Below are 27,074 nucleotides of genomic sequence, written 5' to 3' on the forward strand. Positions count from 1 at the left end.
CTCTCTCCACCCATTTTCAAAGCCTACTTTCAGAATCTCGTCTCTGCAAGACATTTTCTGCGAGTCCTAGGTCTAATGGCAGCTATTATTCCCATGCTCCTATTAGCCAGGATGCACATGAGAAAATTCCAATGTACCTAAAGAATGTGTGGTCTGAGCCAACATCCACTAGACAAATTTATTCCCCTTCTGCCCTGCTTAAAGACAGAACTGAAGTGGTGGATTCAGTAAACCAGACAGAACCAGGGCATTCCTCTTCAGTTCCCACCACCACTCAATCCATGCACACAGATGCATCAGACCTAGGATGGGGGGCAACGTTAAAGGACTTCAGGGTACAGCAGCGTTTGGACCACTGCCCTGCAAAAGCAACACATCAATGTCAGAGAAATAACTGCAGTCTTGCTGGCTCTGAAAGCTTTCCTTCCCACCTTACAACCAGGGTTGCACCCCATTGTGACAGACAACACAACTGTCGTGTGTTACCTCAACAAACAAGGAGGGACAAAGGCATGCCAGTTATATGCCAGGTAACAGTACAAATATGGGATCTAGCAGCCGATCACACCTTTTCTTGCAGGCCTCTTACATCCCCCTCTCAGAAAAACAAATCAGCGGACTTACTCAGCAGAACATCCTCTCTCTAACACGAATGGATGTTACGCAGGGAAACCTTCTTGGACTTCGTCCACACATGGGGCACACCTCATGTGGATCTTTTTGCCTCCCTCCAGAACAGACAACTAAACAAATTCTGTACCAGGGGTCACACTCCACTAGTCTGAAGGGTGAATGCCTTCAGCTTTCCATGGAAGGGGATGTCCCTGTATGCCTTTTTTCCCTTCCCTCTAATACAAAAAGTTCCACTGAAGAGCAAGAAGGACCAACCAGAAATCTTGCTGGTGACTCCCTATTGGCAAAGGCAACACTGGTTCCCCCTTCTCTCCCTAGCCAAGGGCAGTCACCACAAGTTACCCCACAAGGCGAACCTACTCGCACAAAAAAAGGGATCTCTCATTCACCCCCAGTTATTTTTGCTGCATCTAACTCTTTGGGTGATCAACTTCTGATCCCTTTCAGACAACATTACTCAGAGGACATGCTCTCAGTCGTGAGGGAGGCCAGGAAACCAACTACTAGGAAAAACTATTTGTCTAAATGTCAAAGATACTCATAATAGTATTTCCTTAAGGACAGGGACCCTTTCAAGGTGGATCCCTCACTTGTCCTTAGCTATATATGCGAGCTCACTAAGGAAGGACTAGCATATTCTTCAGCAAAAGTCCACCTTTCTGCCATTTCAGCCTGCTTGCCTTTACAGCCACCTCTGCTTTCTAGACTGGACGTTAAACTTTTCCTGAAAGGGGTCTTGCATATCAGACCACCAAGAAAACCTATCCCTCCTCCCTGGGACCTAAATTTTGTGCTGGAAAAACTCACTTTACCTCCTTTTGAGCCAGCCAGCACTGCTTCTCTACAAATGTGCACATGGAAAACCATTATTTTAGTGGCCATTGCCTCCGCTAGAAGAGTGTCTGAACTACAGACCCCCTCATGGCCTGCCCTCTACACCACCTTCCACAATGAGAGGGTGACCTTGCGCACAAAACGTTCCTTCATGCCCAAAGTGGTGAATGAACTATCCTTAAACCAGTCCATTCACCTACCCACTTTCTTCCCTTCTCAAAGTAATACCGCAAAAAAGATCCTTTATTCCCTAGATGTGCACAAACTTAGACAAAACGAAGTCTTTCCGAAAAAATTTGACCAACTCTTCATCTCCTTCCACCCCAGGGCTCTTGGTAAGGTAGTTTCCAAACAAACCTTTTCCTGTTGGATCAGGAGATCCATTCTCTTCTAATACTCACATCAACTGCCTCAAGGAATCAAGGCTCTTTCCATGAGAGGCATGGCTACCTCCAATTCAAAGAGGACTGGATACTGCCTCCATTATGGAAGCAGCTTACCTGGTCTACAATTCACACTTTCACAAAACACTACAAGCTAGACCAGGTCTCCAGTGCCACAGCAGGATTTGCCAGGGCAGTCTTGCAGGGATTCTTGGAATCCTCTACATGTGCCCCTTCCTTTCACTCATTCATACTGTGGGGAAGAGTACCACAGCTTAAAAGACTACAACATAGGAATAGAACGACAGAATAGTTGTGTAAAATCTTACCATAACCGTAGATGTCCTTCTCTTCCATGTTGCATTATTCCTTCCCACCCCCCCATACCCCCTTTTATAATATCTCTACTGGATGGTTGGTCTTTAGACCTCTGTATCCACTTCCTACAGGCTAATCTGTACAGCCCTTCAGGGACAATTGCTCCTTCGCCCCAACTGGTCCTTTTGTACACCTTATCCTGGGCTTCAGGTTCTGAGGTCTGTGTGTGCAGAGGTCACATTTATAGTCCCTGGTTTATGGCCCTGTGTGTGATGTCCCACGCACCTACAGCAGCTTAGCTTAAGCTTTTGTATAAGAGCCGTCTGGTCGCCTGAGCCAGAAAATCCCAGAGTATGAATACTGCCATGGAAGAGAAGGACATCTATGGTTATGGTAAGATTTTACACAACTATCCTTTTTGCAAGTACAGCTGATCCACGTATACTGAACTATAATGTAGTTAAGAACCTTCAGTGAACTGGAATACAAGCAATGCAGCCTCAGTACTATTTTGTGTTTACAGTTCTTATTTCTTCACGGCTGTCTCCCTATGTCAGCAGGATCCATGCTGTTGTACAAATATCATAATTTCAAGTGATGGAATTTAGTCTAGATTCAGAGTTTCACATTACAAATAAAGTAATGTAGCTACATTAACTTGTAATTTTTGATTGTTGTATTTTGATTTCTTGCTTACATTTTTTTCCATCAAAACGTTTATTTTGTAGTTTCTTGACGTAAGCAAGTGACCTTTTTTGAATTCTACACAGGAACTGGAACAACACGTTTGCTGTGAATCTGAAAGCTGTACTTCTCTCAGAAGCAAATGCCTTCTCTGATCCCCGTGCAGGTGGCTTTGTCCTCCCACACCCCTTTACTAATGCAACAACCCCTATGCATTGTATCTCCTTCAGAGAAATGATCATTTTGGTGAGCTCTCCTACAGTGATGTCCATCAGTGGGTATTCAACCCCTCCAGAAAAAAAGTTTTCATTCTTATTTTGTTCCCTCATCGTGAAATCACCTTTACAATTACTGCATGATGTCCTGTTTATTACACATATCAGTTGCTACAATACTATTTGAATTTGAGCACATTATTCTTATTTGGTTTCAAACATATGTTCTAAACTGTGAATACATCTCATTTTGCAGGTATCAAGATATAAGAGCATACATATTTAAAAAAATGCATAAATTACAAACATAAACAATCGATAACAGTTATTTTAAGACTTGTACAAAATCTTTGACAAATATCTATTAAAACATTTGCAGGCACAGATCTTCTGTTATACAAAGTTGGAATAAAGGAATACGTGGCATTTACTGTAATCCGATTCAAAGTCATAGCCAGGAAGGGGTAAAGGGGGCAGCTGACTCTGTCACAAGCTGTTATGAGGGCATAACAGGTAGTATAGAAGAGGTGCCACTTGGTCCCTGCAAGTCATTGATGTGATTGTTTTTGTTGGGTCACTGGGCAGAAGTTTAGTTTCAGTAGTCTCTGTTTTCCTGGTCCTTGGCAATGGTTATGGGGGGGGGGGCATGCAGGGGATTACCCAGGGAGCAGTTGACCTGAGTCATATTAAGTTGAAATGCACTAATATGTTTTGGAGTCATAAACTATTAACATGCTTAAATGCCAAGATGCTTCTGTATAAAGTATTCCTTAGATGAAGGTGCAGTAATAGCTGTATTAAACATATGAGATGATAAACATTTTTTAGTTGAAGATACCCTGGTGCAGTATTTTATGGCATGCAGTATTTTATGGCATTTCATATGCATGCAGACCTGAAGATATTACATTCAGAAGTAGTGGTACTTTTTAGATACAGGGTGTGAAATCCAGTCTTTTAAATTTCAAGAATCCTGCATAAACAGTGACTGCTAGAGGTACTGTCCATATGTCAAACCATAGAACAGGGGTCTCTGGTTTAAATAGGTTGGCATCCAGAAGAATAAAAAGACAAATCTGCTTAAGAGGATGCATTGGACAGCTGATGTGTTTCTAGTTCTAAGTGCTACAAAGTGCAAATTTTTAAGGCAACCCATTCCCAATAATGTGCAACTGACATAGCAGTCACTTTTATACTTAGGAGCTGGCACTTGTCAAGGTGATGCATAAAGCTATGCAAATGTAAATCTGGCTGCAAAACAGCACTGTGAGGCAAGCAGTTCCACTTGATACACCCCCATGCTTTTCAGTACTATTGTGTCCAGCTTTTACTCTGACAGTAAATGTAGGGTAGAAAACTCATTTTTAAAAGCTGTTACTGACTAGCTTCTTCTGGCAAATTCCCGATAGCAGTGAAACATATAAAAGTACAAAGCCTTTTTAAATGCTGGACTAATCAGCCTCCTTTAAGACGTGTATTACCTGATAATACACAGCAAAAACTCGCTCATTATTATTAACAGTACAAAGCTTTTTTCTGTTGGAGTTTTTGCTGATTGTTTCTGGACTGTGCTTACCTCTGGGCTCGTCTCAACCTGTTCCGTTCGCCCTCGCTTCACTCTGGTTCACTCCACTCACCGACCCTACCCCCATTCCCGCCCACCCCCACGTTCCTTAAATTTATAATGAAACTAAACCACACCTTCTAACTCATTATCCTGTAACTTGCACCCACTTCATCCAACACACCCACAATCAATTATTTCTTTCACTTTCTCCCTCCACCTCACTAACCATTATTTTAGCCCTCATATAACACTCTCCCTTGCCACATCACTTTCAGTACACTTCTCTCTCTACTAAACATCACACACCAACCCACCCCTATCTTTCTCCTGTTTCTCTACTATTCACCATGTCAGTTATCACCACTCTTCTGAGCAGCTCTCTCCTACTCGTTACCCTCAGCCTAGCCACCCACTGTACTACCTTCATCAGATCAAACATAATACACTACCCCTCTCCTGCACTCCCCCACTATTACATACCATACAAAACCAAATATCCATTTTCACATCTGTTCTAACCTCTACACTAACATATTACTCTTCCACTATAAATATGTCCACACCCCCAACCCTCCTTCCTATCCAGATTTTTTTCATTGAGTAATGTCAAAGCTCAAACTCTCTCTCCTTGTACACTCACTAACAGAAATTAAACTCCAAGCTGACATGCATCCTAACCCAGGGCCCGCACAGCTACTCCTACCCCACCCAATAACACCTACAGTACTTGCTAATACTACCCTCCAAATTAGACTTGCTCTTAACTAACTGTAACCTCAGAAGTATCACAAAAAAACTAGTAAATTTCATGTATCCCTAGATACCTACACTCCTGATGTAGTAATTATTAACAAGAAGTGGCTAAAACCCCACATTAAAGATGAGGAAATACTTACTAGTGATTGTAATGTTATTAGACAAGATAGGCTGAGCAAGCACGGTAGAAGTATTGCCATCATGTATAAAAATTTCCTCAAAATTTAGAAATTAATCTTCCTTACCAGATCCATCACAAACAGAAATTCTAACCACCCAATTTAAAGTAAATCCACGTAAAACCATCCTAATTATTGCCTCCTACCTACCACCAGGAAATAATCTAACTACCATTGAAAGTCTGCTATCTTGAGAATCCTCAACAAAGAAACTATAGTGCTAGGCAATTTCAACTTGGAATGACTATCTTGCTCATCTGACAACCCCTCCAATTTTATCAATCTATTCAATTTCACCCAAACTATAAACTCTCCTACTAGAATCAGTAAACACACTAAGAAAGAATAATTTCTAGACTGGATACTAACCAGTAAGCCCAACCTTCCCCAGCATGCTGGGTTACCTCATAGATTCTCTCAGTGATCACTCCCCTACCTTTCTGCTAAGGAAATGCATTCACTACCCATGTAATGTCATTTTCAGGCACACACACACACACACACACACACACACACACACACACACCAAAATAAGCTTTCCCCCTACCATCTTAAATTTCATACTTCAAAACTGCAAGTAGTCACCTCTAAAATCGCTCCACCTAGACCAAGCTGTACAATATTTTAATTATACCTTCCTCAGCATCCTTAATAACCTCACTCCAAGAAAAATATGCTCCAAAGCTGAAAGCCTACCTTGAATAACCAGAGATGCTAAATCTCTCATTAAACAAAGGGATAGACTCTGGACTGCTTATCAAACCTCCAAATCATCAGAAAACAATTAAGAAATCTTTATTTTTATTTTATTTTACATTTGTTGACCAGGATAGTCCGACTGGATGCATGTCCATTTTCAGCGGAGGCCCGGGGAGAAAAGCTCCAAGGGTCAAGCAGATACAGCATTACATAATACCAGCATTACATATTACAAACAGATTATTTACAGAGATTACATAAGTAAGCAAGTTAAACAAGTTCCACAGGTTAATGTTAGTCCTGAGCACAAGTCAGGATTAAATTAAATTACACAGTAAACTGGTTAACAGATTTTTACACATTCGAGTTAGCCAGGCTTGATACATTGATACAATCTGTCTAAGAAGAAAACATTATCTGACAAAAAGTCTTATTTTCTAGCCTTTTGACAAAAAACAGAACCTACAAAAATTTTGGCAAAACATTAACTACCTCTCCGACCCTGGGAAAACCTCTACTGCACCATCTACAACAAATAGCACCGAATGCTTAGTATCCCAATTTAACTCTCATTTCATCACAACTGCCACCTCATTTTTAAACAACAAATCTAACCAACATTTACATTGCCTACCTCCACTAACTCTAAACCCAACTACTTCTCTTTTAAACCCATACAAACCTCTTGTATCAAAAAATTCCTATCAAAACTAAAACCTTACCTGTCTAGCAGCTGACCAACTCCCTAGTGACTTCTTAAAAACTGCTGCCAGCTTCATTGCCTATCCCATATCTATCCTAATCAATTGATCCATCGCAGAACAATATGTCCCCATCCTCTGAAAATATCCCATATCATCCCCTTCCAGAAGGGAGGCCTATCTAAAGATCTCTCTAATTATCAGCCCATTGCCATTCTCTCATCCTTAGCCAAAATCTTAGAAAAATGTATCCATAAGCAGCTCCTAGACCACATCATTACAAATAACCTCTTGCATAGTTCACAGCATGGCTTCCATCCAAAACACGGTAGCTCCACAGCCCTCAAGTTTTACTAAGTACATTAACCTCCTCAGAATCAATGGACAGCTAGTGTCTACTATATTTCTTGATCTGTCCAAAGCTTTTGATAAGGTATCCTGTCAACTTAACTACTCAACAGTCTAGCCTCCTCCAACCTCAACTGTACAGCCCTCAACTGGTTCTTTCGCTACCTTACTAATTGACAACAGGCAACTAAATGGGATAATAAATTCTCCACACTCCACCCAGTCTCTGTCGGGGTTCCATCCTTGGCCCTCTCCTTTTTATTATATTCACAAATAGTCTAAACACTGCCACTAAATCTGCTTCTATCATTCAATATGCCAATGACGCTACTCTTATTTGCTCTGCTCCCAAACCCCAAGAACTCCAGGAAAAACTGAAAAAAGTCTTTCTAGATATTGAAAATTACCTAACTGAACTTGCAGTCATCCTAAACCAAAACATAATTAATGATCTTCCTCCCAACAGTAAATCCAAAGCAAACCAACCTACTCTCTCCATCTACTCTACTAATGGCACTATAATAGAACCAGTTAACCAAAAGTGCTTAGTCTCACTATAGACAATAATGTAACATTCGATAAACACATATCACTCACAATTTAAAAAGTTCACATTAAACTTTGTACACTGTATAGGGCCAACCCTTAACCTCACTCAAAGTGCCAGACTAGCCAGAGCCAGATCCCACCTCCTATCTACTCTCCTGTACTGTTCTCAAAGTTTCACTGACGTGCACATGTCTGATTTACATCTACTTGATTCCTGCTATAATAAAATAGCAAAAGTTGCTGCTAATATACCCAACAGGATCCATCATTGCCTTACTCTTCAAAAACTACACTGGCTTGAATTTCCCAGTCTGTTAATCAATCAGCTCACCACTGCCCGCTCCGTTATCCACAAACATAAAAACTGCCCTGCACTCTGCAACCTAGTGCAAATAAATACCAACCCCAGGACCCTTAGATCATCCGATAAACTTATACTCAAGGTAACCAAGTCCTATAATTACTTTGGTGACTCTCTCTTCTCCCGTAAAGTAGCCAAACAGTGGCACCTCGTACCGCAGACTATCCTAAATATCGCAGCAAACAACTCCTAAAGGAACACCTTACTCAACAATGCTATGCTCCTGTAATACTTACTCCTAACTAGTTTCTTATGCCATCTATCAAATGTTTCTTTTCTGCTATCTTCTCCTTGTCTTACTTCTACCAAATGAAAATTCCACAATGGTTTATTTTAGTCATGTAGCTAATGAGTTTTATATTGCTGTTTGTAGTAAGGCATAGGAAATGTAATTTTTTCTGTTTACAATCTCCTTTTGTAAATTATGATTGTGTGCAACTGTTAAACTTTTTGTATATTCTTTGTAAAATTTCTGTAATCTATTTCTGTGCTTTTTTTATGGAGCTTTTTTCCCGGGTCTCTGCTGAAAACCGGCTACATTCCCAGCTGGACACTTCCCGGATAATAAATGTAAAATAATAAGTAAATAAATATGTGCACTAACCTTCCAAGAAGCAGCAGTTTTATGAAAAAGGAAGTCTATCCACCTTAGTATGATTTTAAGTGAAGTTTTCATATTAGAAAGCTACATTATTGTCTGTCTAGCAACAGAGTACCCAATGTGCACCTAGTACAATGAGTCACGGGTATGCATTTGCACAGATGTAGTCAGCAGCAAAGACGCCACACTTTTAAGTAGTACAGGCGCTTCAGAAGTACCAGCAGAACATGGCTATTTTTTTTTTTCAGGGGGCTTCTTGCATAAGAATTCCAAGATCAGTGTACCTTTTAGTAAAAGGTTACTATAAAGTGTAGTGAATTCGAACTTCATATAGATGTAAAGCTCATTTTCACACATCTGGTCTTGCGTTTCCACAGTTATGTCTCTCATAATTTTAAGTGGTTGCCAAAGGACATTCTAGTATGTGAGAAACTGACTAGTTTCTCCTCAGTTTCCTGTTGTAATGACACCGCCCCCCCCCCCCCAATTAAATAAATAAATGTCTATAAATTAACTGTCAGGTATCAGGTAACGTAAAATGCAAATTAAATGGCTCTATTGCCATAGATGGATAAAGCCCAGAGTATGAGTGAAGGAAATCAGATGACCAGTGTTCAGTTAGCAGTATGCTTACCTTTCTGAGCCCATCCAACTTGAAAGAAAGTCATAATTATTTTGAACTTTTAAGTTGGATGTTAATTTATGTTCCACCTCCACAACATTTTTTTTTGCTTTCTTAACTGTTATCAAGTGTTATGGATGCCACACAGCCTTTATCAGTAATACTTGACTATAATTAGTTATTTTTATACGGCAAACCAAATAAAAAAACCTGCCAAAACAATGCCTTTTTTTTCTAATAATCTGCAACGTGATGTTCAGTTTCTCACTCTTCCAGTTAAAACGGGGTCACTTTTTTGCTTGCCTGCAAAATTGTTTGTTTCCACAAAAACAGCTAGTGAAACTGTTGGTAATCCTAATTGTAGTTTTGTTTTGTTAAAAAGAAAATACTATGCCTCTTAACCCAAAGAAGAGAATGCTACTTTACAAAAAAAAAAAAAAAATCACCCAGTTAGTCCCATGACACATCACCACTCCTATCTGGACTTGGACAAGTCTGGGGACAATGAGTAGGACAGCACCTAGCAATAATACAAACCATCAAGGACAATACTACAATCACCCCTATAAGACATGTGCAGATTGGATCAGTCCCCACACTAGCTACAGAGGTACAAACGCAGACATTTGGCTCTGCGGTTTCTATATTAAGCCAGATTTTTTTTATTGCTTTTAATATACTTAAATAATTAAGGAAAAGCTTTGCAGGCTGGAGTAAGACTGTTTATGGGCCAGATGTTAGTCCGATCTCCAGGCCATAAATTCATTATATGCTGTACATTTATCTTTGTTTCCTTTTTTATTTTAATGTGCCTCCCTACCTCACCTACTAAGTCCTCCGGCTGTTCCCCTTGTTACTGCTTCCACACACCTTGAGTGTCCCATTTTTCCCTTTCTGGGGCAGTCTTAATGTAACCCATTCACAACATGGGCCTCCTGATGACTTAGGGAGTCAGCTTTGTGGTAATGTTTTAGCAGTGCCTGGGGAGTAAGTCATCCTGTGGGGAGATAAGGTATACAGCACTGGGAGCCTCCACGTGTGTGAAGCTTGAGGAAGTTAGTGTGTGGAATTGACATTACAGCATCCTGCCACTCCATCCTTTTTACACAGGCCATCTGCTAGACTTCGGTCCTCCACTAGTGGCCAGTCTAATATTGGTTTCCCCCGCACCCTCTTCCAGGGTAGGAAAGCTCCCACCAGCCTCTTTGTCCTATTTCCCACTCCTCAGGTGATCCTATCTGCCAAACTTTGGTCACCAGTGTCCTAGATGAGCACCTTGCCTCTGAGCCATTTGGCCAGTTTTTATTGCACTGTTTACCCATAAACGTTAGGAATTGAAAACTGTACACCACAGCCTCCAAGTCTGCACTTGGCAGACTTTAAGTATTGGTATCATGCAACTTCATTGTGCTAACATTAGCTGGCATGGACTGGCTGTCTTCTTGGCTTTGTCCTCTGAAAACTTGTCACTCTTCAGTGGAAACTGGGACTCTGCCCTTTGAAAGAAATCCAACAATATTTTTTGTCATGATTTAAAATCCAACAATATTTTTTGTCATGATTTATTACTTTGTAAACGGGTTGCTAGATGTTAAATTATTATTTTCTTTTTTTTAATTCAAGAAATGCAAAAATATGTAGGGCTTAAGAGATTTTATTTGTTTTACCATTTAACCTCAACTAGTTAAGTTTTGTCTTCTTGACAGTATGTTAATGTGTTGTCTTTCTTCATTTTATAATAAACTTTTTTTTCTGGTGCATTTACAAATTTTTGCATTAGAGGCCTTGTTGTTTTCTAACTTCAGAACTTAGAACTACACTTAATTTTATAATCTGCTTCTGAGATATAGCAAGTAATAAAACTATTGTTTCACTTCTTCTGCAGTGCATTTCTTTTCTGTAGTCCAGGGCAAGTGTGTTTCTGTATTTACAACTTCTTCTTTCGGCTTTTCCCGGTTAGGGGTCGCCACAGCGGTTTCTGTAGTTACAACTACTTTATGTAAAATTGTAATATAGCGTATGTATGAGTTTATGTTGTATTTTTTGAATGCTGACCTGTTAACTTTTATACTTTAGCCAGTTTACTACAAGTTCTGCACTTGAAGCCATTTTGAATGTGGTCATAATTTCCTTTTGAAGTTATGAAAAGTGACAGAAAATAAAATTCAGTGGGAGGACCTACACATAACAGACAGAGATCTGTGGTGTATTGTGGTTTTACTTTTTTGCAATTTGCCCTTCATTTTGTCATTTCTTAGTTTCAGTAAATCGTTTTTTATGCAGAATTTTTATAACTACTATAGCATAACAAGAACCTTTATTTATTGTAGTGTGGAATCGAGTTCCTCTGCCCCCATGTATACTAATGAAGTGGTTTGTTATTACAAAAAGGTGGAAGGTGACGCATAAATAGAAAATGTATAAATGATAAAATATAAACTCACTCTTTAGCTTATTATAACCACATGCAATTGTCTTTCTGTAGACTCTACATGAAAAATTAGATGAAAAGGAAACTGCTTCTGAAATGGATGCTAAAGGAACCAGTTTAAAAAGGTAAGGGTATTTTTAAAGATAATTAAGGTGCACTATGACTTACATATTCTAAGTTTATAAACTGTTATATTTTCAAACTGCAGATATATTATTGCATTGGTTTACTTTCCCAGCTTTTGGAAATGCATGCTCTAACACTTAAAAATGACCTTCATTGACTGATGCATTCACACCAGCATTACCAAAGCGACATCTCCAGAACTGTGTGTATTGTAATCAGTGGAGAGTTTGCTGATTGGCTGAGAGTGAACCTGCAAAATGGGAAAGTGTTAGCACTGGTACAGTACAGTTTAACTCGGGATGTTGTGCTGTTTGATCAACTGAGAGTTCTAGTATGATTTGTAGTAGTTACTTCCCATTTATTAATTGATGAGATTTCTAGTATGATTTGAAATAGAAACTTTGCTATTATTCTTTGAAGATTTCTTGTATGATTTAGAGAAACTGTTTTCCTTTTATTATCTGATAGATTCTCTGAATTATTTGGATCAGGAATTTCCCATTTAGACAGTATTTTATTTTTGTGGTCACCATTAACAGACTTTCTGGTCTCTTCTGAAGGCTTGTCAAGGAAAGGCATTCTGTAGAAGGCTTTTTTTAATTTCTTAAGGAGATGTAAGTAGGACAGTTGGTTAACAACTAAATGAACAATACTTTAAAGATGAAGTGCATCCTAGAATAGAATTTGCCCAAATTTTCCTACTGTAACCATAAGGTAATGTCGCCAGTAAAAATTTTAAAAAAGATTACTTTTAAAGACCACTATAGAAAGTGTTTTCCTATTCCCACCTTTGTGTTAATCTGTAAGTGGTGGGAGGAAATTCATCTGTACCACAAGTTTTATGGCAGCAGACAGCCCCTCCTTACATTTCCTCCTGGCTAGCTGAGATTTCATCCTTTATCACCAAGGTAACAGAATTCTGTTTTAGTCGAGAATCAAACATTTATATATTATACTATTGGTGCTTATTTACTGTCCGAGAAATTCACCATCCCTATACAGATGTCAGAAATGAAGAATAACATCTAGGGCTCTACGTGGGGATGTTAATCCTACACATGGCTAAAGTTTTTTTTTTATTTTATTGTATTTTATTAATTTCAATTTGCTTACTAGGGTAGAACACTCTGATTTATATGGATCAGTTTCAGGTCCAGACCAGGTTCTTACAGAAAAAGATTTCAATACTGAATGAGCAGTTAAATTAAAACAACTGAAAAATAAACCTTTTAATGGAAGATGCACAGTTGCACAAAAGCTATGAGCAAATGCTAAGGATATGTAAGTGGTATGGTTAAGACTATGCAAATGTTCAAAAACGTCAGACCTTTATAGGATATGTGGGCAGTGTGAAGAAGGAATGAGACCTAGAGGTTAGTGAAGTAAGACTGTGTAACGAACAAGTGGGGAGAATTAAGGAGGAATATTAAATGTAGAGAGACAGTATCTTGTGAATATTTGAAATAAATGAGACTTAAGTTAAATGTGTCGTAATAGATATGGACGTTAGTCACTCTGCTCTTGTGTAATACGACCTGAAATGAAGCAATTACAAGAGGCCTGTTTGTGTTGATGGGCTTTAAGCTGAGATCTGAATTTAGGATAGGAGGTAAGATCCTTGAGGATGGAAAGTAGAGATTTGCTGTGGAGAAGGTCCTAATGCAGAGAAGCTGTGGTTGGTACAGCAATGGTTACTTCTGAGTGTCCTGTAGTAATGAATTAACTTCTGAGGGATCCTCTCAGTACATTTTGTAGCTAGATAAGCGAAGGTTTCTAAATGTTCTAAATGTAAATGTTTAAATAACGGTTATCCAAGTAAAGGTCTGCCTTCTGCTCTGTCGTATGCCAGTTATTTTAGATTGCTAGGCAACCAGGTTATGAAGTTGGTGAGATTCTGTAACAATCTGATGTTTTCTTTGAAGCTACTGCACTTTGGGGTAGGCCATACTCAAACTGTGCTAGTAGAATTTCTTTCCTTGTCGCAGATGTTACTGCTGAGAAAAGGAAGCTAGAAATTTTCCTAGACAAGGAAAGTAAGTAGTGCATTTATTTATCTGTGTTTTTCACATGCAGATGAAATTTGAGGGATTAGTTAACTAGTTGCCAAGATATTTGAAGTAAGGGGTTATTTCAGTAGGTTCTATGTTCAAGCCAGCTATTTGCCAAGAGGTCGGAGCACTGAATTTCTGTCTGGTTTCAAAGAGCATGGCTTTGGTTTTTGGTGGTGCTTAGGAAAATGTTATTACTGATCCATTTTCCTTTCATGCAGCTTGGAATATGGAGAGTTGCAGCAAATACAAATCACTATCTGAAATGAAAATTCTCAGATTGAATCCTTGCAAATGTTTTTGCTCCATGTAGTTTAAAGGCAGAAGAAAAAGTTTGTTTTATGTGGGTTTAATCTGTGTGATTTTTCAGTTACTGACTACTTTTAAAATGTGCAAAGGAACTTGTGATTCTAGGCATCTTTTGTTTTGGGGAAGGAGGATTTTTTTGTTATCTCTTTGTGTTTAAGGGTGCTAGTGTGCATTATACTGTGTTTTGGGCATGTTGACACACTGGGTTTGCTAATCTTAAATATGCTGCCTGGAGCTGAATGCAAAAATTTTAAGGTTTAAGATGAATACATCATTTGCGAATTGTGTAACCAAAAGTGTTTTCAATACATTTTTACTGTACTGTACAACTGTTTTAATGTGTGAAGAGATAAATTAAGAAAGGTATCATCAGAGCCTTTAAGGTTGTGCGTCAGGGCTGGCAAACTCGGCACGTAAAAAATCTACTGCCAATCATTAGCGGACTGGAGTTCCACTGTGGTGACCCCTAACCGGGAAAAGCCAAAAGACACAAACAAATCATCAGAGCCTTTCCTCAAAGTGCTGCTTTTTGTTAAGAAAACATTAAGACTTCTAAAAAGTTAAATGGCCCTTCACTTTGATAATTCTTAGAAAGGTTTAGAAAAACATGTTGTCTTGTATGTGAGATAACATACTAACTGAGGAAGTGGGCTGTTAACAGGCTTCAGCTTGTAGTTCAAAGTTTGATTCCCTCAGCCTCCATTTGCCTACTTCATGATTCTGAACATGTATGTCACTAAATTAGGCAGTACTACTGGTTTGAATCTGAAAATAGTTTGTGTACATCGGTACTCTAATCTGATTATTAAATATAAATATTTATGAAAAGTAAATACATAAAAACGAGCACGCAAGCAAACCAACAATAACTTTGTCTGTTATAGAATATCACTAAATAGCCTGCAAAAACAAAGGTGTTTTTTTTTTTCTTTTTCACCCTGCCAGCTTTACTTATTGGAAGGACAAGAAAAAAGCCATACAAGTATATTTAAGAGCTTATTTTAGAGGATGTAACAAGATTCTTTTCAAACTTTACATTGATAACTTTCTTATAGTAATTTGATTACTTTGACTAAGGATCTCTAGAACATTCCAAAGAAAGTTGTTGAGATATGGATTCCATTTTTTTAACTTTTATAAGGGGTTTTGGGGAAGGATGGTATTTTAATCATATAAATGTTTTTTAACACCTTTATTGAATTATCACTTAAGAAATAGGCAAACATACATTCATAAAAAAGAAAAACCATTATGATGTTCCCAGTTACAAACAGTAAACATCACTTTTTTTTGTAGAACTATTCTCAATCAAAATCTGCATAAATGGCTAAATCCATGTCTTCTCTTGAATGTTATTCTTCCTCCAAAACATTATTCTGCATATATTAACACAGTTTCCCTTTTCCTGTGGAATTTGCGGTTATCCTTTTCTAAAGATCCCTCTTCCAGTTCTTTTATATCTTTTACAATATTCAGTTGGTTTAGACTGTGATTTCCATTTTCTAGTAATTGCTTTTTTTGGAAGCCACCAACGTTAAACTTAGCAAGGCCTTACTATGTCTTTGCAATTCAGATCATGTATCCTATCTCAAAAAATCATTTTGTTAGTTATACCCATTCGCTCCCCTAATATTTCTGACAAGAGTGCCCTGTTGGGAATTTTTGAAGTCTACCAGCTCATTACACTCTCAAAACATATGTTCCCATTTACCTGTTTCTTCTCTATCACACCTCCAGCATTTCCCATCTACCTGTGGAAAAATCTTTTGAGTCTGCTTGGTGTATAAAAATAACTATGCAAACACCTACAAACAAATATCCTAAATCTTGTATAGTTTCTTGCATACTTGGGAGCCATACACATGTCCTTCCATTGTTTCCTTGAGATTGCTTACCCAGTTCTTTCTAACCTCCTCTGATTGATCCCTGTAGTTATTGTGCATTATTTTATATGCCTTACTTAATTATCCTCTTTTGAACTGCAGCTTCTGTTCTACTCGACCAGCGCAAGCCTTTCACTTAGGATTTCCCTCTCCCTTTCTTTGTCTTTACTCTATACCCTATCAGTCCCTGATAGGGAAGGTAGTTTGTAGTCTGCAATCCAAATGTTTTCTAGGCCTCTTCCCATTGTTACCTTTCCCTGTCTAGTAGTGTCTTTGCTAGTTTTCTGCAGTCAGTTTCAACCCCCTCTTGTCTATTCCCTGTACCCCTATTGACAGAATCTCCTTTCTCCAGTCTCATGTTGCTTTAATTCTTAGAATACTTTTGGCTGCTTTATGAATAATAATATTCAGTGCCTGTTGATGTTATCCTTAATGATCTGCATCCAAAATACCACTCTCTCCTTATTTCTTGAATCCCCCCACTCCCGTGTCATCATTATCCCTTTCCACTTTGAATTATAGTGCTCTGCTTGTGTTTTGTATATGAGCCTTTACTGTGTAGCTCTAAAATATTCATTCATATCAGTTAATCTTAAACCACCTTATTCTGTTGGAAGGATCTACATATCCCACTTGACCCTTGCCCTCTTCCCTCCAAGATAAATTTCTTTAATTGTTTATTGTTGTCCAATTAATTATTGTCCACAATTTCAGCTCTGGCTCATAAAGATATGCCTGACCTGTATGTAGAACTGAAGGGGGTAAATCATTTTCACTATTTGTGTCATGCTATTCCATACCCATAAACAAGAGCTTCCAATTTCTCAGTTTTTGTGTTTTCTTTTGTCTTGTCTTTTCCCACATATCCTTGGCTTCCATGGTAGAATTCTTTTTAATCCATAGTCGTAAGTATGTTACAAGTTTGTCACTAGTTTGGGTATCCCTGGTCCAGTTCATATGTAGGTACGTAGTTTACAGCTATAGCCTTCGTTTTATCTTAATTCATTTTATATCTCAAAAAGTCTTTAAACTATTTTAAGATGTTTCACAACACTAAGGTGTCCTTTTCTGGCTTTATTAGTTACAAAATAATATTGTCTGCAAATAAAGCTAACTTTTCTTTATTACCATGCAAATTATATCCTTGAATTTCTGAGTTCTTATTTTCTTTGCTAATGGCTCTAAATGTAAAGTAACAAATGGGAAAAAGGACACCCCTGCCTGGTTCCTTTGTTCAGATGCAACTTGTCAAAGAGGAACCTTCCCAATGTAATTTTTACCTCTGATCCCTCATACAGCCTCCTAATTAACTTTATTGTATTAGGAATGCAAATGTTGCGTTGCCTTACTCATAAACTCCCAACTTACTCGGTCAATTGCTTTTCCTGCATCAAGACCCACCAATAGTGGTGTTTTCTTATACTCCGCTTCCCTCTGGCTTATTATTATTTCGTTATTGTCAAATGTTTGCTTCCACTCCACAAAACTACATTGATCCATATCTATCAGTTTTGGCAACAGCTTTGTCATTCTTTTAGCTAGTATAAACATAAGCACTTTATAATGGTTTAAAATTTAAATGGGTCAATACGAAGCTGGGTCTGGCTCACTACTTTTGCCACAACTAAGTCAGTGTGCTAAGTGTTTTTGTGCTCTGGAGTTATCAAAAAAATAGATAAAAACAGTTGCTTAATAGCAATCTTTCTAAACTCATGCATATTATCCAGAATACTGCCTTATTTTCTGATAAGTATTCTGCAGTTGGGCCTGTTCTTCTTTGAGATTCCCCTTATTCTGCAATGCCTTAACCTTTGTCAGCTATATTTTTTATTTCTACCAATTAAATGTGGTATGATTGCATCTTTACTAATACAAGTCTTGGCTGCTTTCTCATGGACATGTTTGGAGCAAACACACAATATGCCCTTTCAAATAACAAATCCTGCTGTGGAATACCAGTTCAGTTGCTTATTTGTGCTTTCACAAAATTAATAGTCTCTTCCTTCTGGTTTCTCTGGTACAGCAGAATGTCTCAGGTTTTCCTTTGTGCTGTGTCCTTTAACTACCATTTTTTAAACAGCTCTTTATTTTTTAAGCACTTTTATTAAATTATGATTTAAGACATAGGCAAACATACATTAATGGAAAAGAAAACAATTTTCACATTTTTCCATTTATATAAGATATACAATACATATATTTTCTTTGCTATTGTCATCAGTCCAATATTACAAAAAAAATGCTGAATTTCTGTCCTCCCTTAAATCTCACTATTATTTTGCATGTATTGTTCCCACAATTTCCATTTACTTTTATGTAATTTGCTCCTTCCCTTTACTAAAGATATCTATTCCTTTCTTTTATCACTTTTATAATATTCATTACAGTTGGTGCTGACTTTGATTTCCATTTTCTAGTAATTACATTTTTTGGTAGTCGACAGAAATAAACTTAGAGGCCATAGCATGTCTAGGCAAGTTAGATTCCGTATCCTAGTTCAAAAGAATCTTTTCCTTAGCCAATTGCCCACCCAATATTTCCGATAGAGTACTCTAGATAATTTTTAAAATCTGCCAACTCATTACACTCCCAAAACCTATGTTCCCAATTACCTCTTTCTTCTCGCTGCCACCTCCAACATTTGCTATCTACCTGAGGAAACATTCTTAGTCTGTTTGGTGGTATAAAAATACCTATGCAAACACTTCCAAGCAAAGATCCTAAACCTTCTGGACTTGGTTATATATTTGGGAGCCCTGCGTATGTCTTCCCATTGTTTTCTTGTAATTTGATTTTCCAGTCTCTCTTTTTTGACCTCCTCTGACTGATTCCGAGTTATCATGCAATGTTTTATATGCCCTACTCATTATCCCTTTTTTTAACATCTGCTTCTGTTCTATATTTAGGTAAAAACTCTACCAGCGCAGGTCTTTCACTTAAAATCCCCCTATCCCTTCTGTCTGCCTGTACTCAGAGATCAAGCCCCCTGGTAAGGAAGGCAGTCTCTAGCCTGGATTCCAAATGCCTCTTGGCCTCGTCCCACTCCATTACCTTTCCTGCTCACATTACTTGCTCCCAATATTTTGGTTCCTTTGCCAGGTTCTTCAGTAAGTTCCACCCCCCCTTGCCCATTTTCTATACACCCTACTTGAAGTCATCCCTACTGGCAAAATCTCCTTCTGCTTGTGTTATGTATATGAGCCTTAACTGTGTAGCTCTAAAATATCCCTTCAAATCAGGTAAACCTAAACCACCTTATTCCGTTGGAAGGATCAACTTATCCCACTTAACTCTTGCCTTCTTTCCCTCCCAGATAAATTCCTTCAATTCTTCATTAATTATTGTCCACAACTTCTCCTTGGGTTGATAAAAGTATGCCTGACCCGTATACAAGGAATTAAACGCATTTTCACTGCTTGTATCTTACTATCCATATCCATAAATAAGAGTTACCAGTTTCTCAGGTTTTGTATTCTCTTTTGTTTAGTCTCTTCCTACATCTCTATAGCTGCCGTAACAGAAGCCTTTTAATCCTTACTCCTAATTACTTCATCTTATCATGTCCCCATAAATATGGGTCTTGCTGAACTAGTTTTTGTGTGTGTGCATAATTTATTTACAGCTGTAGCCTTTATTTTGTCTTCATTAATTTTGTACCCGAAAAACACTTGAAACTGTCTCAAAATGTTCCACAATGCTGAGATGTTCTTTTTTGGATTTATTAGGTACAAATATCATCCACAAATAAAGCTAACTTTGATTACTATATGTCCTTGTATTTGAGTCCTTTATTTTCTTTGCCAGTGGCTCTAAATATAAAGCAAATAAAGCAGAAAGAAGACACCCCTGCCTGGTTCCTCTATTCAAATGCAGCTTATCAGAGAGGTACCCTCCCACCTTAATTCTTGCCTCTGATCCCTCGTATATCCTTCTAATTAACCTTATTATTGTATCAGAGAATGCACATGGTTCCATTGTCCTACTCTTAAAATCCCAGCTTACTCTATCAAATGCTTTCTCTGCATGAAGACCCAACAACAACAGAGGTATTTTCCTACATTCTCATTCCCTCTGGATCATCATTGTTCTATTAATGTCAAATGTTTGCCTTCCCTCCATAAATCCAACACTGATCCATATTTATCAATTTTAGCAACACCTTTGCTGTTTTTACTAATATAGATATATAAGCACTTTATAATCATGGTTTAAAATTGAAATGGGTGTATGCGAAGCTGGCTGTGAAGGATCTTTGCCATCTATAGGTAACACAACCAGCACAACTTTCTTCCAAGATGCTGGTGCTTCCCCTTTTTTTTTAAAATACTGTTAAATAAAATCTTCCAGATCTTTATCACCTTCCCTCCTAATTTCAAAACTTCCATAGGAATACCATCTGTTCCTGGAGATTTTCCTGAAAGTTGATTATACATCACTTTTTTATCTCATCATTTCCTATCTAAACTGCCAGTTGTTCAGCCTCATCTCCCTCTAACTTTGGCACAGTTAAGTCTTCCATAAATATTTCCATTTGTACTCTTTCTTGATTTCCACATTTCTTTACTTTGTACAAATTTTCATAAATTTCCATAATGCTTCTAAAACCTCTACAGGATCTCTGGTTATTTTTCTTTGTTGTAGGCTCCCTAGGTTTTGTGATAACCCTTTCATTCTGTTGCCTAAGTTGATGTGCTAAAAGGTTTTGTGCTCTGAAGTTCTCAAAAAATAGCTGCTTAACTGTAGTCTATCTAAACTCATGCATATCCAGATACTCCCTTATTTTCTTTTAGCACTCTGCATTTGCTCCTCCTCTTCTGTGAGTTTCCCCTTATTCTGCAAACAAATTAAGATTTGTCAGCCCCACTAAGTAATTTCTATTACATCATAGCTATCCCTATTTTTAAACTCCATTATGTTATCTGAATTACTAGCTATAACATCTGAATATGTTTCTATCTTCCCTAATAACTTGAATAATTTTCACTGCCTATTCCTTAAATTGAGATTGGGGGGAAAAGTGCCAGTGTCATTACCCTGCATTTTTATCTTAGTTTTTATTGGTGCATGATCAGAAATAGTTATTGGATATGTGCATAAGCTTTCAATTAAATGCACATGTTCCTGTGAAATATAAAATTCTGTTTAGTCTAGTCAAGTTGTTGTACCTTGGAGAATAATATGTAATCATGTTTGAGTTCCTGCTACTGAATTTACATATTCCGTACCAAATATTTTCATAAATGTCTTCAGAAATCTACCCTGTTTTGCTATATTGTCCCTTTTAAGTTCCTCCTGATACATTCTCCCTATTGCAAATCAAATTCCAGTCCCCACATATAAATAATATTCCCTGCTGAAAGCTGATTATTTCTACCAAAATTTTCTTAAGCACCATAATAGCAGTTTTTTATGAAATAGAAATACATGCCATTGTAATCTTCCTTCCTTGCCAATAGCCCCTTACTGACACAAAATCTGCCATTTTTGTCTTTTTTCCTCATCTATCACTGTTGGACCCCCTCTTGCAATTAGTATACTCCCCTTTTCCTCTGTCCCTGATATTCTGTTGAATGTCCATTCTGAAATCTTCTTTGTCAAATTCACGTGCTCATTTCTTTCCAAATGTGTTCATGCAGCATTGCTCTTTACTTTTCTTAGTATAATTTAGTATTCTTTCCTTTTTTTTATCTATGCCTTTTTAATTTCTCCAGAACATTTGGGTTTCTAATACCATGACTGGAATGGACCTCATTCCTAAGTGAAAGTACGATTAAAGTTCATGAAATTAGTATTGTTTCACACTTTGATGTCCGCCAAAAGTGCTCTTCGCAGCACCCGCAATGTACACAGTAATGACTCCTCCTGCAATCCATACGGAGTTACATTATGGGTAGCATATCTAAATATGATTGTAGGTTCTTTTTTTATAAAACCTATTGCTCCTACTACTATTAGAACTATCTGGGTATCTTTCTTCCACATTGCTCTCGTTTCTGCTTGTAAATTCTGATATTTTATGACTGTCTCTCTCTCTATGCAGGACACTGTAGTGACTGGGTGTGGTGATTTCAATGATCAATGCTACTTTTGCCAGTTTTTCTTGGACCACTGTATCCAGTTTTCTATCATCTATCTTTTGAACTGTTGGCAGTGGATGATCCCATGTGATATAGACTTATCTATGCCTGTAAGGTCATTCATGTTTCAGGATAATGGAGACAGCATAGCCATCATCATAAAAAGCTGTTGTTCCCACCTATTGTGCATGACAGTTTTTTGGAATGTGTTTTTTCCAGCTGTTGTTTGCATGCATATACTAATGTTTGGCAGACTGATCTTTTGTACAGATGTTTCTCATCTCCATTTCAACCCGTGTCACATTTTTCAAGACTTTGAATGAAGACTCTCAAACAAAAAGCTAAGTACAAAACACTGTCTTCCCCTATCAACTTGGAACAAACACACAAAACTATGTACATCTTTAAAACATGACATTTAACCCTCCAGATGGGAACATTTGCCCTAAATTGATGGCTGCACCTAAAGGCATTATCTAACCTAAAATTAATATTCCACACGTTAAAGTGCATGCCACTGCCTGTGCTCCCACTTGCACTGAGTGCTGTATGTTCTTTTTTTTATCTGTCTTCCCCTCTTGTATATGAAAAAATGCTTGTATGATTTCCGAAAACTTTAATTTTTAGCCCTAAAAAATGCACTTGCTATCTTTAAGTACAGGTAAATTGTACACTGTTCTATTAACTGCATTGAAGTATTCTGGCTACTAGGGAGGTTAACCTTTTATTCACTTCCCATAATTTCAAACTTAAAATGTTCACTGAACTGCTTGCCATTGTACCTTTAAGTTTTGGATTTCCTTCAGCAAAAAACACTCAGAATTCTTGAGATTAACTGCTTGCACCTGCAGACAGCTCGTCTCCAGAGAAATGTACTCAGTAATGAGTCTTTGTAAATTTCACTCGGAAAAGAATGCACAGCTGTCCTTAGCTTCAGACATTTCCACTCTATTGAACACTTCCCAGTGGAAAACAAACAAGCTATGATCTTTGCAGTTGTAACAAGCTTGGCATTTTCATGTCTTTCATCATTTTGTCTTGTTTTGTAAGCATGTGGGCTTTAAAATACCTGTTTACAGCTTAAGCCAAAGGTAATCTTAATATTCACCCTTGTGAAATGAAAAGGAAAAGTATTCTAATTTTTTATGTAATATAATCAGTGCTCTTTTACACCCAACCCCGCCTCAGCAGTTCAAGATCACAGCAGATGAACTTTGAACTTGCATTTGTCCAGGCTTTTTTCTCTTGTACTGTAAAACCTATATTTCTTGCAGTCAAAGTAAACAAGTACTTTTCTTTAGTTTCTTTAACAGATACAATAGTCACTGAAAAATACTCCCACCACATTTAAAATACTCCTAACTACACATTACACAAAACTGTTTGTTTAAGTAACATGCAGTTTTTATCATGACTAGTTTTATTAGAATACTAGTAAAAACAAGAATTGTTTGTTTCTCCATTGTGTCCTTCTAAACAATAGTGATATAAAGTAAAGGTATATGCTTTTCAGTCTACCACAAGTTTAACAAAGTCAACAAAAGTGCAGTGTTTTTCAGCCACTTTTTTCTTGCAAACACATTTCCCAAATGTGATGAGATGCTTTATAGTCTCCCATTTATTCAGTGATTTCAGAGTTGCTGGTCTTTTGGCACTACTGATTCTTCTAGTCAACTCCTGTGTTTTTTTGTCTCCCATGCATTTTCCTTTAGAACATTGGCAAAGGTTGCACTGCCAACATCTCTCTATGAACCTTAATGTCAAAAGAATGAGAAGCAGAGTCCCCTTCTGCTTGCTGACTCACTTTTGTTGCACATTTTTTTTTATTTCCTCCTTAGCCTGTTTTGCTTAAAAAATACATTAATACTTCAAGTAAAAGTACTTTGAAAGCTAGATACAGCAGCTTGAATCTCACACCTGCCTGCCTTTCAACATTCTCTGATTGCTGGAATAAATTTGCTTCTCTTCTGCCTGATATACAGTGAATAATCATTTTCTACAAACACTCTGCTGTCTCCAATTTTTAATACTTTGCACACACTGCCACAGTTTCGTCAGGATCAACTCTTTCTGCTGGTATGATTGCATCTTTACTAATGTAGGTCTCTGCTGCTTTCTCATGGCCAGGTTTGGAGTATACACTCGATGTGCTCCTTTAATTAACAAATTCTGCTGTTCAACACCAGTCCAGTTGCTTATTTGTGCTTTCATAAAAATTAATTCAATCTCTTCCTTCCAGTTTCTCTGGTAATACAGAGAATCGCACATTTTCTCTGTACACCCTTTCTAGATCTATTTTTTTAACGGTTCTTCTTGAAAAACCTGATTCATCCATCCTTTTCTTTATATCACCATCTGAGTTTTGCAATTTTATCAGTTCATCTGAATGGCTAGTTAAAGCTTCTTCTATTTTTTCCAGCCTTTTGTTGAATTGATATAGTCCTTCAGTATTTCATTTATTTTAATCACCTCTGAGTATATTTGATTAATTTCCTCTAAATTACCTGAAGCCATCTCTTGAACCAAAGTTGAATTTTGAACTGCTTTTTGCTGAACAGCTGCAGAATCCTTCCCAGATGGTGTTTTCTCCATCTTTTCTGATTGATTTTCTTTCAGGTTTTCCAAGTTTCTTCTTTCCTGGCATTTAGGCAGCATGTTTACTAGCCAGTAACTGAATTTAACCAACCAACCAGCAAATAAATAAGTAAATAATGGCACTCCTTTTTCCTCAGTTTCTGCTTTTACATTTTGATAGCTGAAGTTATGCTGTTGATCAGTTTGCAGCCATCTTGGAAGTCTTCTTGAGCAGTGTCTTACTCAGACAGTCTTTTCTTCATTTCAGTTTCTATTTTATTAGTTCACCTGAATAACTGGTTAACGCTTTTTCATTTTTCCTTCCAGTCTTTTGTTATTTGAGTTGATGTAGAGTATTTATTTTATTTTAATCAGCTCTAAGCACATTTGATTTTTCTTTCTTCTAGATTACTAGACACCATGTCTTGTACCGAAAGTGGAGCTTGAACTGCTTTTTGCTGAACAGCTACAGGATTATTTTCTATTGTATTTTCTCTTCACCATTTTCTATTTATTTTCTTAAAGGCTATCCAATTTTCTTCTTTCTGGCATCCAGAAAGAGTACATGCTAACCAGTAACTGAATTTACTAAAACTGTTCGAGTTATTATCCCTTATCTCTGACTCTTTTTTTCACACTGGGAGAGCTGAAATTAAGCTGTTGATCTGTGTGCAGCCATAATGAAAATCCTTACTCATATAAGTATTAAGCTGATTTGCAAGACATTTTCATAACATTTTTACAAAAAAAGTCATCCTCTTCCTCACACTGTTTCCCTTCTTACTCATTATGTTGGGCGATATTTATTTGATGCTGCATTTATACTAAATGGAAAGTTGGTAAATTAAATGACAGCTGAATGAAATTGTTTCCTTTTACATGAAGAGAACAGAAGATTAAGGGAGACTGAGAAGTGTAAGCCAGCAACCCAGGAGATGATCTTAGGTTTGACAATGATTTACTAAATTGTAAAGACTGCCATGAAAACAGGGCAGTACAGGTACTGATTTTGAAGAGATTGATTCAAGACTTGTCAAGGACTGAATGGTCACTCTTCATATTGGATCTGTCCATCATATCCTAGAGTCCCCCAGTCGAAACTGGTCATTTAAAAAATATCTACAAAATCCCATTGTGAATGTGATCCATGATGTCCTGGGTGCAGGATTTGCCTACAGTGTCCTGTTAACCCCTCCAGCCAGCTCCTGATATCCTGTTTGAGTTGCCTAGAAAAACATATGAAGAAAGTCATATTTGGTTGTGGTTAGACCTACGTCTTGCCAACTTGTGAAACTGGAGGAATTGTTAATATATCAGGATGTTTCGTAGTTGAAAAGCAGTCAGTGTACCATACAGGAGTTTTCTTTAGTTGTGGGTACTATACAAGTGGCTACTGAGTTAGACATTGTAGCTAAAGCAGTAAATATACGTTTTTGCCACAGACAACATCTCCACATGCTAGGCTTATTTATCATGCAGAGTAGGGATTTTCAGAAATTGGCTGTGTGCAACAGATCACACAGCCTTCTGAGAGGTGATCTTTGCCTGGCATACAAGGCATCCCTGGACGCTATTTTGATGAATCTTTTGCACATCTTCAAAACAAACTGAATCAAAACTACTAAATTAAAAGATCTACATTTTGCTTGAGATGTAAATAGGACATGTTGGAAAGACAGATAATCCTCAGAATTCCCATTCTCTGAAACATACTCCCCATCCATGTGAAACAGACTTCCTCCCTATCCCTATTTAAGCACAACATGGACCAGTGGATGGGTAATAGGAAATTCACAGCTGGTCTGGCTCATATGTCTCTGATGGACAGAGGCAGTAAGTAAATCACCCTTTGTCAGTCAAATATGTAATCAAATTTGTGGGACATTTGGGGTGCACGGCTAGGCTTTTAAGGACCCTAGTGGTCGTTAGCCTACCATACACATATGAACCTAGTTCAGCAGCCACTTCTTCTGCCAGACCCCTACCCCATGTCAGTCTTTAGCACCTGGTTCAGTAACATTCGTCTGGAATCTTGGTAGTCAGTGGCAGGGGCAGATGCCCTATTTCTGTAACACTGTACCAACTGAGGAGTCATTTTAAGGCCAAGTACATAGTCATATAGCTTAATGGGGTAGCCTAAGGTTACAGATTGCATCCTGTTGATCAGAGAGCATTT

The 27,074-nt window shown here is 37.7% G+C and overlaps 1 protein-coding gene across 3 annotated transcripts in view; it reads left to right on the top strand.

The window, feature by feature from the left end:
* Nucleotides 1–27,074, top strand: part of SOGA1 (suppressor of glucose, autophagy associated 1) — a 972,945-nt gene that overhangs the window by 915,407 nt on the left and 30,464 nt on the right. For all 3 annotated transcript variants that reach the window (XM_044090186.1, XM_044090184.1, XM_044090185.1), the window contains one exon: nucleotides 11,936–12,006. In XM_044090186.1, the coding sequence (XP_043946121.1) occupies nucleotides 11,936–12,006 (71 nt within the window). The remainder of the gene's footprint in view (nucleotides 1–11,935; nucleotides 12,007–27,074) is intronic.

Source organism: Protopterus annectens, chromosome 12.part0, assembly GCF_019279795.1.
Source record: "Protopterus annectens isolate FY-2018-M chromosome 12.part0, PAN1.0, whole genome shotgun sequence".
Lineage (NCBI taxonomy): Eukaryota > Metazoa > Chordata > Ceratodontiformes > Protopteridae > Protopterus > Protopterus annectens.